The 18,996-nt window shown below is 45.5% G+C and overlaps 1 protein-coding gene across 2 annotated transcripts in view; it reads right to left on the bottom strand.

Annotated features, from left to right (window-relative positions):
* LOC126266718 (titin homolog) overlaps positions 1-18,996 on the bottom strand; it is a 1,013,152-nt gene that overhangs the window by 667,210 nt on the left and 326,946 nt on the right. For both annotated transcript variants that reach the window (XM_049971188.1, XM_049971189.1), the window contains exons 15-16: positions 11,329-11,576; positions 501-670 (exon numbers count right to left, since the gene is read on the bottom strand). In XM_049971188.1, the coding sequence (XP_049827145.1) occupies positions 501-670; positions 11,329-11,576 (418 nt within the window). The remainder of the gene's footprint in view (positions 1-500; positions 671-11,328; positions 11,577-18,996) is intronic.

Below are 18,996 nucleotides of genomic sequence, written 5' to 3'. Positions count from 1 at the left end.
GCACAGGCTTCAGCAACCGACGACAGACGTCATGTCCACTTGATGAGGCCACTCGTGTGTAGGGTTTGCGTATGTTTTCTGGCGTTGTAAATAATTTACATTTAATGTACTGGGATCTGCTACACGAGTAATGGGGGTGATGCCAAGAGGGAGTGGGTGGATGGAAGGAGGGTGCAAAGTTACGCCGATCACCAGAAGTTGACGGAGAAGGCAAAACTGTAGGGGAAGAGAGACAGAGGCTGTGGCATAAAAAATAACTGCGGAATGCGGTTAGGCCTTTAAGTACTGCTGTCAGATGAACAGATTGGGATAGGACGGGTAATCACGACAGAGCCTTCAGATGAGTCGCAAGACTGGTGACCGATAATCAAGGAAAGGGTGGGCATTTTGGAGGCCTGTCATAAGTGTATTTCGGAGACTGAAGAAGGTCGGGTACGTTAAGGGCCAGCGATGGCAGGTTAGACGGATGCAGTGCGCGGCTGCCAGGGCTCGGGACTCACCGTCGGGCGTGACGTCGGCGCCGTCCTTGGACCAGGTGACGGTGGGGGCGGGCCAGCCGGCCACCTGGCAGGTCATCCGCACCGGGTAGGTCACCTGCACGCGCCGGTCGCGCAGCCGCATCGTGAACTGCGGCGCCGCCTCCACGCCCTCGCCCGCCTCCGCCGCCTCCCTGAAACGAGCAAAGGTGGCGCTGCTCACTGCGTAGCCTCGCTGGCGCACACTGTTGTCGTGTCGTGTTAGTGCTGTGCTCACAGCGGCCTTTGTGGTGATTCTGGTTGTAACGGTGTGGCACCGTAGTCGTGTTGTTCAAGAAGGGATGTGCTGAATCCGGTTCCGGCATGCTGCCCGCTTCTCTGGACTATCTCTTACAATACCTGCACTACTGGTTATTGAAATTGCTGCGTCAAGAAGAAATTTAAATGATAAACGGATATTCATTGGACAAATATGTTATACTAGAACTCACATGTGATTACATTTCACGGAATTTGGGTGCATAGGTCCTGAGAAATCAGTACCCAGAACAACCACCTCTGGCCATAATAACGGCCTCGATACGCCTCGGCATTGAGTCAAACAGAGCTTGGATGGCGTGTACAGGTACAGCTGCCCATGAAGCTTCAACACGATACCACAGTTCATCAATTTTTGTATTGTGACGAATCATTAACCAGACGTTTTCAATTGGTGATACATCTCTACCTCTACATCTACATCCATACTCCGCAAGCCACCTGACGGTGTGTGGCGAGAATGTGCTGGCCAGGGCAGCAGTCGAACATTCTCTGTATCCAGAAAGGCCCGTACAGGACCTGTAACATGCGGTCGTGAATTATCCTGCTGAAATGTAGGGTTTCGCAGGGATCGAATGAAGGGTAGAGCCACGGGTAGTTACACATCTGAAATGTAAAGTCCACAGTTCAAAGTGCCGTCAATGCGAACAAGAGGTGACTGAGACATGTAACCAATGGCACTCCATACCATCATACCGGGTGATACGCCAGTATGGCGGTTACGAATACCCTCTTCCAATGTGCGTTCGCCGCCACTTCGTCAAACACGGATGCGAACAATGTGATGCTGTAAACAGAACCTGGATTCCTCCGAAAAAATGACGTTTTGCCATTCGTGCACCCAGGTTCGTCCTTGAGTACACCATCGCAGGCGCTCCTCTCTGTGATGCAGCGTCAAGGGTAACCGCATCCACGCTCTCCGATCTGATAGTCCATGCTGATGCAAACGTCGTCGAACTGTTCGTGCAGATGATTGTTGCCTTGCAAACGTCTCCATCTGCTGACTCAGGGATCGATACGTGGCTGCACGATCCGTTACAGCAATGCGGATAAGATTCCTGTGATACCGACTGCTAGTGATACGAGGCCGTTGGGATCCAGCACGGCGTTCCGTATTACCCTCCTGAAACTACCGATTCCATATTCTGCTAACAGTCATTGGATCTGGACCAACGCGAGGAGCAATGTCGCGATACGATAAACCGCAATCATGATAGGCTACAATCCGACCTTTATCAAAGTCGGAAACGTGATAATACGCATTTCTCCTCCTTACACGAGGCATACCAACGTTTCACCAGGCAACGTCGGTCAACCGCTATTTGTGTATGAGAAGTGGGTTGGAAACTTCCCTCTTGTCAGCACTTTGTAGGTGTCGCCAGCGGCGCCAACTTTGTGTAAATGCTCTGAAAAGCTAATCAGTCGCATATCACCGCATCTTCTTCCTGTCGGTTAAATTTCGCGTCTGTAGCACGTCACCTTCGTGGTGTAGCAATTTTAATGGCCAGTAGTGTACAAGAATGAGCCAACATACTGTGGTCACCGCACACCGGGGTTAATGGGAAACACGGGATCTGCAACGAGCCTGTGCTGTCACAGTAGTCGTCTTACCCGGCATGCATCGCGAACGCTCGTCTACGCCTGGGGCCAAGCGGGAAATACCCATTAAAGTCATATGCTGAAGAGAAGTGAGTGTATTTAATCGCGCAGCAACGAAGTATTGAAGTGGTCTCAGATAGTAGCTCGCCCCCAGCCGAAGACAGTCGCTGCAACTCGTCAGATATGTAGTGTCACGTGCTGTAACGTGCCCAACAGAGCCCGTATATCTCGTTGGCCCGAATACCACCTGGAGACGTCGCTGGCACACGACGCCGTACGAAAAGTAATAACACGGAACGGAGACGAATGGGGAATCATTCTAGTGACGATACAGGCCACAAAAGGGGAAGTCCACTGACGTAAACGTATTTCACAAGGGGCCTGTTTCCTGGGAACTAGCAACTACGAAACAGCGAAGCTAACTGGCTGTTCGCAGCTTATTGTCGTGACCATGTATGGAATGAGGTAGAAGGACAGTGAAACTACGAGTAGGTAACAATGTGTGGGACGTGCAGCTAGGAGACTTGCCCGCTCTGCGAAACACGATGGTGCAGACGCAGGTGTCTCTGAGCACACCGTCCACTCACTCACATTGTTCAGCGTGCAACTCGCCCTACTTGTTCAAATGGATGAGCTAACAACATCATCTATTACGATTACAGTGAGAGAGGGATTATCGAGATTGAACCGTGGATCGATGGAAAATGGTCGCCAGGGCTTACGAATCACGTTTCCTGTCACACCAAGTAGTCCGTCATGTCCCTATACGCCGTCGTCTAAGCGGACGTACTCCCGAAACACACGCTGCGCCACGAACGCAGGGCGTTAGAGGCAGTATTACATTATGGCGGACATTCACCCGGGCTCCCACGGGATCTGTGGTAGATATCTTCATTGCTGACCACCTGCATCCCTTCATCCTTAAGGTCTTCTGCTCTGCCAGCGAAGGCCATTACCAGCAGGGTAAGTGAACGTGTCACAAAGCCAGAACCGTGCTACAGTGGTTTGAGGAACACGATAGTGAACTCCCGTCGATGTCTCGGTCAAGAAACTCGCGTCATCTGTTCGCGATGGAACACGTGTGGGACACGTCGGCCTCCAGCTCCGCTCCCAGAAACTGCGGGAACCGCGACACTTGCGCTAGTGTAGTTGGAACTGAGCCGAGGGATTAGAGTGAGATTTCAGAATGAGTTCGCTTAGCCGGCACTTTCTTTCAGCATATTTATTAGCTAATTATTAAGTTATAATTGGACCTACGTGAATCTGCGCACAATACACATATGTAAAAAGTTAAGGAGTCTAAATTATCATGTGTGAGCAATGTGAGACAGCTATCACAGGAGTTCTAAGATATGAGTAGAAGGAGTGTACTCTATCTGTTCAAAAGTTTCGTAGCATCCCTACGTAATGCAGAGGTGACCGCCAGAAGTCGCGACAGGTGGAGAATTACAGCAGAGTGGGTCCGTCACGAGAGCTCACTGACTTCGCACGTGGACTAACCATTGGCTGTCCCCTGAGTGACAAACGCATCAGAGACATTTCATCTCTTCCAAAACTGCCCTAGTGCATTGTTGCTGTTGTGATTCTGAACTGAAACGTGAAGGAACAACGACAGCAAGAATCAGCACTAGGCACACCTCACCTACGAACGGCCACAGCTGGTAGTGATTGACGGAAAGTCATCGAGTAAAACAGAAGTGATTTCTGGCGTTCCCCAAGGTAGTGTTACACGCCCTTTGCTGTTACTTGTCTATACAAACGATTTGGGAGACAATCTGAGCAGCCGCCTTCGGTTGTTTGCAGATGACGCTGTCGTTTATCGACTAATGAACTCATCAGAAGATCAAAACAAACTGCAAAACGATTTAGGAACAATATCTGAATGGTGCGAAAAGTGGCAGTTAACCCTAAATAACGAAAAGTGTGAGGTCATTTACATGAGTGCTAAAAGGAACTCGTCAAACTTCGGTTACACGATAAATCAGTCTAATCTTAAAGCCGTAAATTCTACTAAATACCTAGGTATTACAATTACGAACAACTTGAATTGGAAAGAACACATAGAAGATGTTGTGGGGAAGGCTAACCAAAGGCTGCGTTTTATTGGCAGGATACTTAGAAAATGTAACAGACGTACTAAGGAGACTGCCTATACTACGCTTGTCGGTCCTCTGTTACAATAATTCTGCGCGGTGTGGGATCCTTACCAGGTAGGACCTACGGTGTACATTGACAAAGTTCAACGAAAGGCAGCACCTTTTGTATTATCGCGAAATATGGGAGAGAGTGCCACAGAAATGATAAAGGATTTGGGCTCGACATCATTGAAAGAAAGGCGTTTTTCGTTGCGACGGAATCTTCTCACGAAATTCCAATCAAGAGCTTTCTCCTCCGAATGCGAAAATATTTTATTGGCACCGACATAGATAGGGAGGAACGATCACCACCATAAAATGATGGAAATCAGAGCTCGTACGGAAAGATATAGGTGGTCATTCTTTCCGCGCGCTATACGAGATTTGAATAATAGAGAATTGTGAAGGTGGTTCGATGAACCCTCTGCCAGGCACTTAAACGTGGTTTGCAGAGTATCGATGTAGATGTAGATGTAGATGCCAGGGACCGCAAAGAATTGTATGGTGTGATTGTGAACAATCGCTTGAAGCCTGCAATAGGATTCACTCATGACTTAGAACGCGCGTCCAGCGCTCTAGCTAGTACAGTGACATTGCGTGTTGGCAGCTTCGTTTTTGATTCGCCTTTGATTTAATCCGGACTGCAAGCCAAAATTGTAAGGTTTGGCCTTACGGCACTTGGCACACACAACTTTTTATGCCAAAACTTTTTTGTATTGCTGTACACTATACCAGAAGGTATGGGGAATAGCTCAGCCAAGTCCCATCAATAATACAGTATAATAAATTCTACAATGTGATTTGTATACTCGGTTGTATGTAAGGAGTCGGTGCGTCAGTCGTCAGCGCACAGCCGCAGCGCTGGGAGGAGGAGGAGGTGCTGACCTTTGACCACTACTGGCAGCCGGCTTTCGAGGGTCGTCGATGTGGTTGACCGCTAATTTTTCGTGACGTGTACAACAGCATTACGCAACTGAAGATTTAGTTCCACTTGAACCATGTCAATAGCAACGATGGAGAAGCTTAGGCATGAAATGACGTTTTTCTCTGTGTACACTCGGAAGTTAATAAATGTCAACGATAGATCCTAAATATAGAATAATTACAGTTGAGTTCTCTATTTGAAATTACTGATAAAGGCATTAGGCTTGCGAGCTAGAGCAATATAAACAGAGCGTATTACAATAGTTTTATACTCAATGTTCCACTTTGGACCACAGTCACTTAATTTCAGTTGCCATTGGCTAAACGTAATTACAAAAGGATTAATATTTCTCCTGGACTGTGATTAAAACAAGAAGGTAATAATACCTCCTTTTTTATTCATTAGAATCTCGAGGTCGTTTTGCTGGGTTTAAGTCACTGCTTCGACATAAACAGAACACCAGCAGGCAGACGTTTCACTGGTGTACCTGTTATTACTGGATGATGGTCAGTCTGCAGACAGTGTCAGCTGACCTGACACGGTAGCCGCCGGTCATTCTCGGGAGGCTGTCTGCGTTGTAGCCGCGGCCAGAGCTGGCTGTGGGCAGGCCGTCAACCTCTTGAGAATCGCTGGCGGTCACTGAGTTCACTAGCAAATTGTCTCACAAGAAGTCGAGCAGAGAAGTGGTTCTCATGAATCACTACATCGAAAGTCCTGTAACAGGAGCACTACCCCTTTACTGTCCTGAACACTTGCCGTGGGCGTTTCTTTACATCTGACTGAACTCCTCACATGCTTCGTTTCACCAACTGAACTATTTGGTAATAATTTTTGTTCCCATTCTACAACGCCCTGTTTCCGCATAGTAAAAGACACACACTTACTGAGAAAATATCTCTCTGATGGGATTCCTGTGCTATGTTGATTTGTATACAGTTTCTCCGATATCTGGCAGTCTGCGTTCTGTAGCGTTGGCAATTTACCAGCTGCTTTCGTTTCCATTGTCCTGCTAGCTGGAGTGCAACAGGTGTTGTTTGACCCTCGGACCTGCAACCTACAGGTTGTCCCAGAAATGTTGCGGGAGGTTTCGAGGTGTTGTAGAGGGAGTCTTGAGGAACAAATCGAGCATAGGAGCCCGTGTCCGGAAACGTCATCCAACTACAGTATATCGCGTCGAAGCTACAGGCGCCGGCGCTTGCCGCTAGACCACTGCTTCGGCACCAAACGTTACTTTTTATGCCTACGGACCGTAAGCAGAACGTCTCAGAATGTTGCCTGCTATTCTGTGGTCGAGACTGATCCCACGATCGTCTGTGGAGGCCACTTTGTCTCCTACGAATGCGATGCTCTGTTGCTTCGGTGGATCACGGCTTCAAATGCGGGTTTCCATCCGCAGCTCATTTTTCTCCTGTATACGGAGGAAACAATGGAGATTAGAGCGTTCCAGGACAAAAATGTACAGCGGGTGAAAAATCGTGTCCGAAGCCGTCATCCACCGAAGACACAGAGCATAGTACTCGTAGGAGACAAGGCCTTTCTACGCAGGACCTAGATCCATCTTCTAAACTGGCGACAATAAGCGTCAGTGGTGATCAATGAATAAACAACATTGCGAGGCATTTGACCTACGAACAGTCAGCGCACAAAGTCGCGTTTGCTGCCGAAAGGGTAGTCAAGCGGCAGGGAGGGCGCTGATGACCTTGCTCTTTAGCGCCCTCCATCATAAATCATCATCATCATCATCATCAAATGGCAGGCACCGGCGTAACTTCGACGCTCTGTAGCGTCGTTGGATGGGACTTCCGGATATAGGTTCACATCCTCGATTCGTTGCTCAAGACACCCTCTACAACTCCACGAAGTTCGCCACAACTTTTCTGGGACACCCTGTACATCACCGCGCTGGGTAGCTGTGCGGTCTAGGGCGCCTTGCCACGGTTCGCGCGGCTGTCCCCGTCGGAGGTTCGAGTCCTCCCTCTGGCAGGGCTGTGTGTGTTGTCGTTAGTTTAAGTTACATTAAGTAGTGTGTAAGGCTAGGAACCGATGACCTCTCCAGTTTGGTGCCATAGAACTGATCACAAAATTCCAAATGTTTTTACGCTATATAATGGTCTGCCATAAGATGCCTACAGTTTCATTTTCCAGCAAGGTGCAGCCAGCTTTGTGTGGTACTGACCATTGCTTCTGTGCCTTTATCTCACTGTGGCTCAAGGCTCAAGCTGAAACGTTACACATACCACATTTTTCCTTTACATTAATTTTGTTACGGCGTAAAGTCAAAGCTCCGTCACGGCAGTCGGGAACGACAGAGAGGAGACGGCTGTGAGAAGACGTCAGCCAATCGCACGCTGACCGACCCCTCTCCAGGACCACAACGCCACAAAAGCGGCCTCTATGTGAAGAGGAGATAAGGCCTATTGCTTTCGCATCTAAAGCCTTGTCCAAAGGTCAGTGTAACTATTCACAAATTGAGAAAGAGGCTTTGGTTATTGTGTATGGTGTCACCAAATTCCACCACTATTTGTATGGCAGAAAATTCTACTTAGTAGCGGATCACAAGCCATTGTAATCCTTGTTCTCGAAACTTCAACAAAAGCCCGTACCGACATACTGAGCGTCTCTCCAGCAGAGTGTTCCACTGGAGTTTATCTATTATCTCCGTAACGCTTTCGCGATTACCAAATGATCCTGTAATGAAGGGCGCTGCTCTCCGTTGGATCTTTTCTTTCTCTTCTATCCACCCTATCTGGTACGGATCCCACACTGCTGCGCAGTATTCAAGCAGTGGACGAACAAGCGTAGTGTAACCTACTTCCTTTGTTTCGTATTGCATTTCCTTAGGATTCTTCCAATGAATCTCAGTCTGGCATCTGCTTTACCGACGATCAACTTTATATGATCATTCCATTTTAAATCACTCCTAATGCGTACTCCCAGATAATTTATGGAATTAACTGCTTACAGTTGCTGACCTACTACATTGTAGCTAAAGATAAGGGATCTTTCTTTCTACGTATACGCAGCACATTACACTTGTCTACATTGAGATTCAGTTGCCGTTCCCTGCACCATGCGTCAATTCGCTGCAGATCCTCCTGCATTTCAGTACAATTTTCCATTGTTACAGCCTCTCGATATACGACAGTATCATCCGCAAAAGCCTCAGTGAACTTCCGATGTCATCCACAAGGTCATTTGTGTGTATTGTGAGTAGCAACGGTTTACGACACTCCCCTGCGGCACACCTGAAGTCATTCTTACTTCGGAAGATTTCTCTCCATTGAGAATGACACGCTGCGTTCTGTTATCTAGGGACTCTTCAATCCAATCACACAATTGGTCTGATAGTCCATATGCTCTTACTTTGTTCATTAAACGTCTGTGGGGAACTGTATCGAACGCCTTGCGAAAGTCAAGAAACACGAGTCTATGGCCCTCTGAGTCTCGTGGGCGAATAGCTCGAGCTGGGTTTCACACGATCCTCTTTTCCGAAACCCATGTTGATTCCTACAGAGTAGATTTATAGCCTCTAGAGAAAAGTCATTATACTGGAACATAATTCGTGTTCCAATATTCTACAACTGGTCGATGTAAGATATATAGGTCTATAGTTCTGCTCATCTTGTAATGTCTCTTGCAGCGGTCTCTCAGCGATATATTCAGAAATTTTATAAATTATATAACTCAGTACATATCTCGAAATATCTCTTCTTATTTTACCGATTCCTAAAGTTTAATATACGATGATTATCAATTCAAAGTAGTTTCAAGCCCTATTATTCCTTTGAGCGTCCATTTACTCCATGGAATAGCTTCTCTGCTATCTATGTTTTCTCTTATGAAAAGAACGAAGGAGATCTTGCGGATTAGCCGTGAAAGAACGAAGATGTATAGGTATGTATTGTTGACGTAGTCGCCATCTTGATGAGATTGTGTATGACAAGGAATTTAATACATGAACTAAGCTAAAGTAAGTGTGTTCGCGTATTATTTAACTGATTATTATTGACAGTGTCTGCTTACTACGCTGTGTTGCATGGGATGAGTGGGGAACGTCTGATTTACACTGAACGAACCTGCCGTTTTGTACACTAAAGATATCCAGTTTATTACTTTCAATAAATAGGCTAACACGGTCTTACCAGCAGATCTCCGGTCTTCCGCATGTGATTACCGAAAGTTAATAATTATTAGAAATGTTTTCAGGCGATCGACTGACGATTTTCGTCGCACCGAGACTTCGAAATGGCTTCACTGAATTATGGAATTTAAGTTAAGCTCAATTTAATCAGAATAAAACAGTACTGAACTGTGTGAATGTGATAAGCCTGCTTTGTGAATGAAAATTCCCTTAATATACGCAGTTTTTTTTTAATACCGAAATCTGTTCGACGTCCTTTCTTGAAAACGGGGATGACCTGTGCCCTACGATTTGTTCTAATGTTGTCTAGCGATCCGAGAAAGCAGGTTTCCTGGACGTCTGTTTTTGTTGTTGTGGTCTTCGGTCCTGAGACCGGTTTGATGCAGCTCTCCATGCTACTCTATCCTGTGCAAGCTGCTTCATCTCCCAGTACTTACTGCAACCTACATCCTTCTGAATCTGCTTAGTGTATTCATCTCTTGGTCTCCCTCTACGATTTTTACCCTCCACGCTGCCCTCCAATGCTAAATTCGTGATCCCTTGATGCCTCAAAACATGTCCTACCAACCGGTCCCTTCTTCTAGTCAAGTTGTGCCCCAAACTCTTCTCCCCAATCCTATTCAATACCTCCTCATTAGTTATGTAATCTACCCATCTAATCTTCAGCAGTCTTCTGTAGCACCACATTTCGAAGGCTTCTATTCTCTTCAACTCCAAACTATTTATCGTCCATGTTTCACTTCCATACATGGCTACACTCCATACAAATACTTTGAGAAACGACTTCCTGAGGCTTAAATCTATACTCGATGTTAACAAACTTCGCTTCTTTAGAAATGCTTTACTTGTCATTGTTAGTGTACATTTTATATCCTCTCTACTTCGACCGCATCAGTTATTTTGCTCCCCAAATAGCAAAACTCCTTTACTACTTTAAGTGTCTCATTTCCTAATCTAATTCCCTCAGCATCACCCGACTTCATTATACTAGATTCCATTATCCTCGTTTTGCTTTTGTTGATGTTCATCTTATATACTCCTCTCAAGACACTATCGATTCCATTAAACTGCTCTTCCAAGTCCTTTGCTGTCTCTGACAGAATTACAATGTCATCGGCGAGCCTCAAAGTGTTTATTTCTTCTCCATGAATTTTAATACCTACTCCGAATTTTTCTTTTATTTCCTTTACTGCTTGCTCAATATACAGATTGAATAACATTGGGGCGAGGCTACAACCCTGTCTCACTCCCTACACAACCACTGCTTCCCTTTCATGTCCCTCGATTCTTATAACTGCCATCTGGTTTCTGTACAAATTGTAAATAGCCTTTCGCTCCCTATATTTTACACCTGCCAGCTTCAGAATTTGAAAGAGAGTATTCCAGTCAACATTGTCAAAAGCTTTCTCTAAGTCTACAAATGCTATAAACGTAGGTTTGCCTTTCCTTAATCTTTCTTCTAAGATAAGTCGTAGGGTCAGTATTGCCTCCCGTGTTCCAACAATTCTACGGAATCCAAACTGATTTTCCCCGAGGTCGGCTTCTACCAGTTTTTCCATTCGTGTGTAATGAATTCGCGTTAGTATTCTGCAGCTGTGACTTATGAAACTGATAGTTCGGTAATTTTCACCTGCTTTCTTTGGGATCGGAATTATTATATTCTTCTTGAAGTGTGAGGGTATTTCGCCTGTCGCCAGACGCCTAGTCTGGCCTTGACAGCCGGCGCTGACTGACCTCTTGAGCTTGGAGTCGGCCTCGAGCAGGCTGGGGTCGTGGACGACCTGGAGGCGGGCGAACGTGGAGACGCGGCCGACGCTGTTGGCGGCGTCGCACATGTAGCGGCCGGCGTCCGCCTCTGAGGCGGCGCGCAGCACCAGCCGGCAGCGGCCGCCCTCCTGCTGCAGCGTCAGCCGCGGCGCATCCTCCTCCAGCTCGCAGCCGTCGCGGTACCAGCGCACCTCGGGCGCCGGCTCCCCGCGCACCTGCGCAGTCCACAGAAAAATGGTTCAAATGGCTCTGAGCACTATGGGACTTGTAAGTAGGCTGTGTATGTAAGTAGGCTGTTTAGGTTCTTATATTGGTAACGCCACCGTCACGTAGCGCTCTGTATGAAAATCTCTGGCTGTGCTGTGTGGAGTCTGTGGTTGGGTGGCATTGTTGGAATTTGCTATTGTAGTGTTGGGCAGTTGGCTGTTAACAGCGGGTAGCGTTGCGCAGTTGGATGTGAGCCGCCAGCAGTGGTGAATGTGGGGATTGAGATGGCGGAGTTTTGAGAGCGGATGATCTGGACAGAGACAGTAAATTTGTAAGACTGGATGTCATGAAGTGATATATCTACCGGGTGTTACAGAAAGTTACGGCCAAACTTTCAGGAAATGTTCCTCACACACAAAGAAAGAAAATACACTCCTGGAAATGAAAAAAAAAAACACATTGATACCGGTGTGTCAGACCCACCATACTTGCTCCGGACACTGCGAGAGGACTGTACAAGGAATGATCACACGCACGGCACAGCGGACACACCAGGAACCGCGGTGTTGGCCGTCGAATGGCGCTAGCTGCGCAGCATTTGTGCACCGCCGCCGTCAGTGTCAGCCAGTTTGCCGTGGCATACGGAGCTCCATCGCAGTCTTTAACACTGGTAGCATGCCGCGACAGCGTGGACGTGAACCGTATGTGCAGTTGACGGACTTTGAGCGAGGGCGTATAGTGGGCATGCGGGAGGCTGGGTGGACGTACCGCCGAGTTGCTCAACACGTGGGACGTGAGGTCTCCACAGTACATCGATGTTGTCGCCAGTGGTCGGCGGAAGGTGCACGTGCCCGTCGACCTGGGACCGGACCGCAGCGACGCACGGATGCACGCCAAGACCGTAGGATCCTACGCAGTGCCGTAGGGGACCGCACCGTCACTTCTCAGCAAATTAGGGACACTGTTGCTCCTGGGGTATCGGCGAGGACCATTCGCAACCGTCTCCATGAAGCTGGGCTACGGTCCCGCACACCGTTAGGCCGTCTTCCGCTCACGCCCCAACATCGTGCAGCCCGCCTCCCGTGGTGTCGCGACAGGCGTGAATAGAGGGACGAATGGAGACGTGTCGTCTTCAGTGATGAGAGTCGCTTCTGCCTTGGTGCCAATGATGGTCGTATGCGTGTTTGGCGCCGTGCAGGTGAGCGCCACAATCAGGACTGCATACGACCGAGGCACACAGGGCCAACACCCGGCATCATGGTGTGGGGAGCGATCCCCTACACTGGCCGTACACCTCTGGTGATCGTCGAGGGGACACTGAATAGTGCACGGTACATCCAAACCGTCATCGAACCCATCGTTCTACCATTCCTAGAGAGGCAAGGGAACTTGCTGTTCCAACAGGACAATTCACGTCCGCATGAATCCCGTGCCACCCAACGTGCTCTAGAAGGTGTAAGTCAACTACCCTGGCCAGCAAGATCTCCGGATCTGTCCCCCATTGAGCATGTTTGGGACTGGATGAAGCGTCGTCTCACGCGGTCTGCACGTCCAGCACGAACGCTTGTCCAACTGAGGCGCCAGGTGGAAATGGCATGGCAAGCCGTTCCACAGGACTACATCCAGCATCTCTACGATCGTCTCCATGGGAGAATAGCAGCCTGCATTGCTGCGAAAGGTGGATATACACTGTACTAGTGCCGACATTGTGCATGCTCTGTTGCCTGTGTCTATGTGCCTGTGGTTCTGTCAGTGTGATCATGTGATGTATCTGACGCCAGGAATGTGTCAATAAAGTTTCCCCTTCCTGGGACAATGAATTCACGGTGTTCTTATTTCAATTTCCAGGAGTGTATATTATGTGGACTTGTGTCCGGAAACGCTTACTTTCCATGTTAGAGCTCATTTTATTACTTCTCTTCAAATCACATTAATCATGGAGTGGAAACACACAGCAATAGAACGTACCAGCATGACTTCAAACACATTGTTACAGGAAATGTTCAAAATGTCCTCCGTTAGCGAGGATACACGCATCCACGTTCCGTCGCATGGAATCGCTGCTGCAGCCCTGGAGAATGGCGTATTGTATCACAGCCGTCCACAATACGAGCACGAAGAGTCTCTACATTTGGTACCGGGGTTGCGTAGACAAGAGCTTTCAAATACCCCCATAAATGAAAGTCAAGAGGGTTGAGGTCAGGAGAGCGTGGAGGCCATGGAATTGGTCCGCCTCTACCAATCCGTCGGTCACCGAATCTGTTGTTGAGAAGCGTACGAACACTTCGACTGAAATGTGCAGGAGCTCCATCGTGCATGAACCACATGTTGTGTCTTACTTGTAAAGGCACATTTTGTAGCAGCACAGGTAGAGTATGCCGTATGAAATCATGATAACTTGCGGTGAATAGAGGAAGCACAGTACATACTGACGAAACTAAAATGAGCTGTAACATGGAAATTAAGTGTTTCCGGACACATGTCCACATAACATCTTTTCTTTATTTGTGTGTGAGGAATGTTTCCTGAAAGTTTGTCCATACCTTTTTGTAACACCCTGTATATATACAGGGTGAGTCACCTAACGTTATCGCTGGACATATTTCGTAAACCACATCAAATACTGACGAACCGATTCCACAGACCGAACGTGAGGAGAGGGGCTAGTGTAATTGTTTAATACAAACAATACAAAAATGCACGGAAGTATGTTTTTTAACACAAAGCTACGTTTTTTTTAAAAGAACCACGTTAGTGTTGTTAGCACATCTGAACATATAAACAAATACGTAATCAGTACCGTTTGTTGCATCGTAAAATGTTAATTACGTCCGGAGATATTGTAACCTAAAGTTGACGCTTGAAACATCCGACGTTCACTTCCGTGTTGTAACAAACAGCTGCAACATACATCACGTTTCTACAGAATGATCTGCCAACGTTTCTCGAAAATGTCCCACGGGAAACGCGTCGACGTATTTGATATCAGCATGATGGTGCACCTGCACATTCCGCAATTAACACTAGGCTGACCCTTGACAGGATGTTCGACGGGCGTTTCATAGGAGGTGGAGGACGTATAAATTGGCCAGCCCGTTCTTCTGATCTTACACCTCTGTACATGTTTCTGTGGGGTACTTTAAAGAGAATGTGTACCGTGATGTGCCTACAACCCCAGAGGATATGAAACAACGTATTGTGGCAGCTGGCGGCGACGTTACACCAGATGTACAGCGGCGTGTACGACATTCATTACGCCAGAGATTGCAATTACGTGCAGCAAATGATGGCCACCACATTGAACATCTATTAGCCTGACATATCGGGACACACTCTGTTCCACTCCGTAATTGAAAACGGAAACCATGTGTGTACGTGTTCCTCACCCCTCATGGTAATGTACATGTGCGCCAGTGAAAAAGACCAATAAAAAGGTGTTAGCATGCGGACGTAATGTGCTATTCCAGTCTCTTCTGTATCTAAGGTTCATCACCGTTCCCTTTGGATCCATACGTAATTCGGTGCTCTCCGATACACACGATGGAACAGCGGAGGAGTGGTACTCAAGCGTCAACTTTAGGTTACAATATCTCCGGATGTAATTAACATTTTACAATGCAACAAACGGCATTGATTACGTATTTGTTTATATGTTCAGATGTGCTAAGAAAACTAACGGGGTTCCATTTAAAAAAACATAGGCTTGTGTTAAAAAACATACTTCTGTGCATTTTTTTATGGTTTGTATTAACCAATTACACTAGCTCCTCTCCTCACGTTCGGTCTGTGGAATCGATTCGTCAGTATTTGATGTGGTTTACGAAATATATCCAGCGGTAATGTTAGGTGGATCACCCTGTATATTATGATTTTTGAACACTTTTAAGGCAAATACATTGTTTCGTCTTTATCAAAATCTTTCATTTGCTAACTATGCCTATCAGTAATTAGTGCCTTCAGTAGTTAGAATCTTTTATTTAGTTGGCAGTAGTGGCGCTCGCTGTATTGAAGTACTTCGAGTAACGAAGATTTTTGTGAGGTAAGTGATTCGTGAAAGGTATAGGTTATTGTTAGTCAGGGCCATTGTTTTGTAGATTTGTAGTCAGACTGCGTTGCGCTAAAAATATTGTGTGTCAGTTTAGTGATGATCAGAATAGGTAAAGAGCGAAATGTCTGAGTACGTTCAGTTCTGCTCAGCTGTTTGAAAATCAAATAACGTAAGGGGTTTACCAACACCGTAATTCATAAATTTTTCTAAGGGGACGTTTCATAGACTTAACATCTGTGGTCATCAGTCTTCTAGAACTTAGAACGTCTTAAACCTAACCAACCTAAGGACATCACACACATCCATGCCATAAGCAGGATTCGAACCTGTGACTGTAGCAGTCGCTCGGGTTCAGACCGCAGTCCACACCGGCACAGTCAGCAGGAGAGGCAAACTAAGTTATAAATATGAAGAGAGCGGAGGAGGGGTGCAGTACAGGCAAAAGTCTCAACAACCTATGGTGAAATCAAAAGCAAAGGGATTAACACTGTTATTGCAAAAGGAAGTATACTGCAGGACGCAGAAGAGGGGATCGATAGGTGAAAAAAGAACACTGAAGGCCTATACGAGAGGGAAGACAGGCCTGCTGACATCACAGAAGAACAAATGGGGATCGATTTGGAACACGTAGGTGAATCAGTATTAGAATCACAATTTTAAAGAGCTTTGGAACGTTTGCAGTCAAACATCAAACTTGAGGGGAAGGTTATATAACATTCCTCAGCACTTTTTAAAGTAAATGAGGGTAGTGACAACCTAATGGTTATTCTAGGTAGCTTGTAGATTTCGGAAGAGACACATTTATCAGGGCGTGCTGAAAAGTAATCCCTCCAATTTTTTTATTGAAAACTCTTCTTAAATAACACGAAAGTTATCAACATTCTACATCTTTATTCTTCATGTCTACATATTTATTTCTCAACACAGTCACCGTGGCGACGAACACATTTCTCCCAACGAGAGACCAATTTGTTGATATCACCACTGTGGAATATTTGGCTTTGTTGACGCAGTCACAGCCTCATACCTGCCTGCACCGATTCATGAAGTCCTCGAAGGCGCTCCTCACGTTTTGGAAACATATGAAAATCAAATGCGGTTATGTCGGTAATGTTTTGAGGACGATCAGTGACAGAGAATCCGATGCGTCTGACAGTTGCAGATTTCGCAGCGCTCGTATGTGGTCTGGCGTTGCCATTCTAAACGACGGGGTGCCCCGCGTCGAATTCGAAGCTCCGTTACAACACACTGTGTCTCAGGCACCGTTATGATTACGTCACATACCGCCACGTTACACGCAGCCCTCCAGTGGTAGAGGGCTGCACACATGAAGACAACAGAGCTGAATAGCGACCTGTTTAATTGTTAAAAACCACACAACAGCCAAGATCGTTTAATTTTTAAATTTAAGACCACCGGTTTCAACAGACTGTCCTGTCATCTTCAGATCTGTAAGGAACTGTATGTGCGTGGAATATGTCTCACAAGTTAAGATTTAACATTTGATATAAACGTTTTGGATTGGCATTATAAAAAGAGGAAATGGACCTGTACATTTACGTACCTTAAAATCTTTTCGTTCTACAACGTGTTCTGACGCACAAAACTGCAAGTGAAAAACAACAGCACATTATGAAATGTTTGTCATTGCTAAAATATTTAGAAAACCATAAAGCATCTTGTGCAACAGCCAGCGTCCGTATATATATTGTTCACGGTTACTTGTTGCATCATACAAACACGGTGCACAAAAGCATCACTGTTCACATATACTGGACATCTACTAAGCACTGCGAATCCACTTTAATTTTTAAGTGGATTCCCATTGGTTAGAACATGTCCAGCATATGTAGCTAAATAGTTGCGCTTTTGTGTGCCGAGTTCGTATAACGTAACAACTAACAGTGAACAATACGCACATGGACAAAGTCTGTTGTACAAGGTTCTTTACGTTTTTCAAATATTTTAGTGATAACAAACCTATTTATCCAGTTGACATCTTGTGCGTGAGGTCAGCATAGAATGAACATATTTTAAAACAAGAAGAATTTAAGGTATGTAAATGTACAGGTCCATTTCCAGTTTTTATAATAACAATCTAAAACTTGTATATAAATTGTTTCATCCTAACTTATGAGACACGTATGTACACTTCTCTACAGACCTGAAGATGACAGGATACTCTGTTGAAGCAGACTGTCTTAAATAAAAAGATAATTAACGCGATATTGGCTGTTGGATATATTTTTACGAAGACATGAAAAATAAAGATGTAGAATATTAACAACGTATATTTTCTTTAAAGAATTTTATGAGTTTTCGCATTAAAAAACGGAGGCACTACTTTTCAGCCCACCCTCTCCCCCCAACAACAATAACAGACCATGATGCTAATACTGAATTTTAAAAATTTTCAATTTACAGAAATCCGTATGGTGTATTGCATAACGCCGGAACGTAAAGTGTAACGTACGCTAATGTCAGTCGGTGTTACAGCATATTCCTTCGTGATGCTTTACAAATTGTTGCCTTAACATCCAATTAAATAGTCAAGCATCGTTCTACATTACGCTGACATACCTATCTGTGTCAGATCTGCTATTCTTACTGTTCGATATATCTGCTATCAACCTGCATAAATTTTTTAAACAATAGATGTCGAAATTTTCTTAAGAATATTATTTTTAATCCCTTTAACGGAAGGCAGTACCTACGGAGAACGAAATTTTCTTCTCCGTTTTCGTGTAATTTAAGTTGCACAAATTGCAATGTATTTAGTAACTTGGATTGGTGATAACATAACAATAATTGCGTAAATAATGTCTTACTACTCTGTTAAAATATTTCATAGTGAGTAGCATCTGCCTTTTTTAACGGCTACTGCTCCAACATGCTGACAAGAACGATATACAGAGGAATGGAAACGAAAACTGAGGATTTCATAGAAGACGATCAGTTTGGGTTTAGAAAAGGTAAAAGCACGATAGCACACTTCTGAAATCGCAGTTTATAATGGGACCAACACTTAAGAAAATTCAAGACACCTTCATAGGATTTATCAACCTGAAAAAAGCGATCGACAACGTAATTTGGTAGAAGACGTTGAAAATTCTCAGAGAAGTAGGATTAAGCTGTACAGAAAGTCGGATAATATACAGTATGTACGAAGACAAAGAAGAAACAATCATGGAAGACAAAGCGAGAAGTACTCGGATGCATGCAGTCTTTCTTCCCTCTTGTTTGACCTGCAGATCGAAGAAGGAATGAGGGGAATAAAATAAGTGGGATGAAATTCAGGGCGAAAGGATATCAGTTGTAAGATTCTCTTAGGTAATTTATACCCTCAGTGAAAGTACAGAAGAATATGAGTTGAGAGTTAA

This window comes from Schistocerca gregaria, chromosome 4 (genome assembly GCF_023897955.1).
Source record: "Schistocerca gregaria isolate iqSchGreg1 chromosome 4, iqSchGreg1.2, whole genome shotgun sequence".
NCBI classification, from domain to species: domain Eukaryota; kingdom Metazoa; phylum Arthropoda; class Insecta; order Orthoptera; family Acrididae; genus Schistocerca; species Schistocerca gregaria.
The sequence above is the reverse complement of the archived record's forward strand: the minus strand, read 5'-3'. Positions and strand labels throughout refer to the sequence as shown.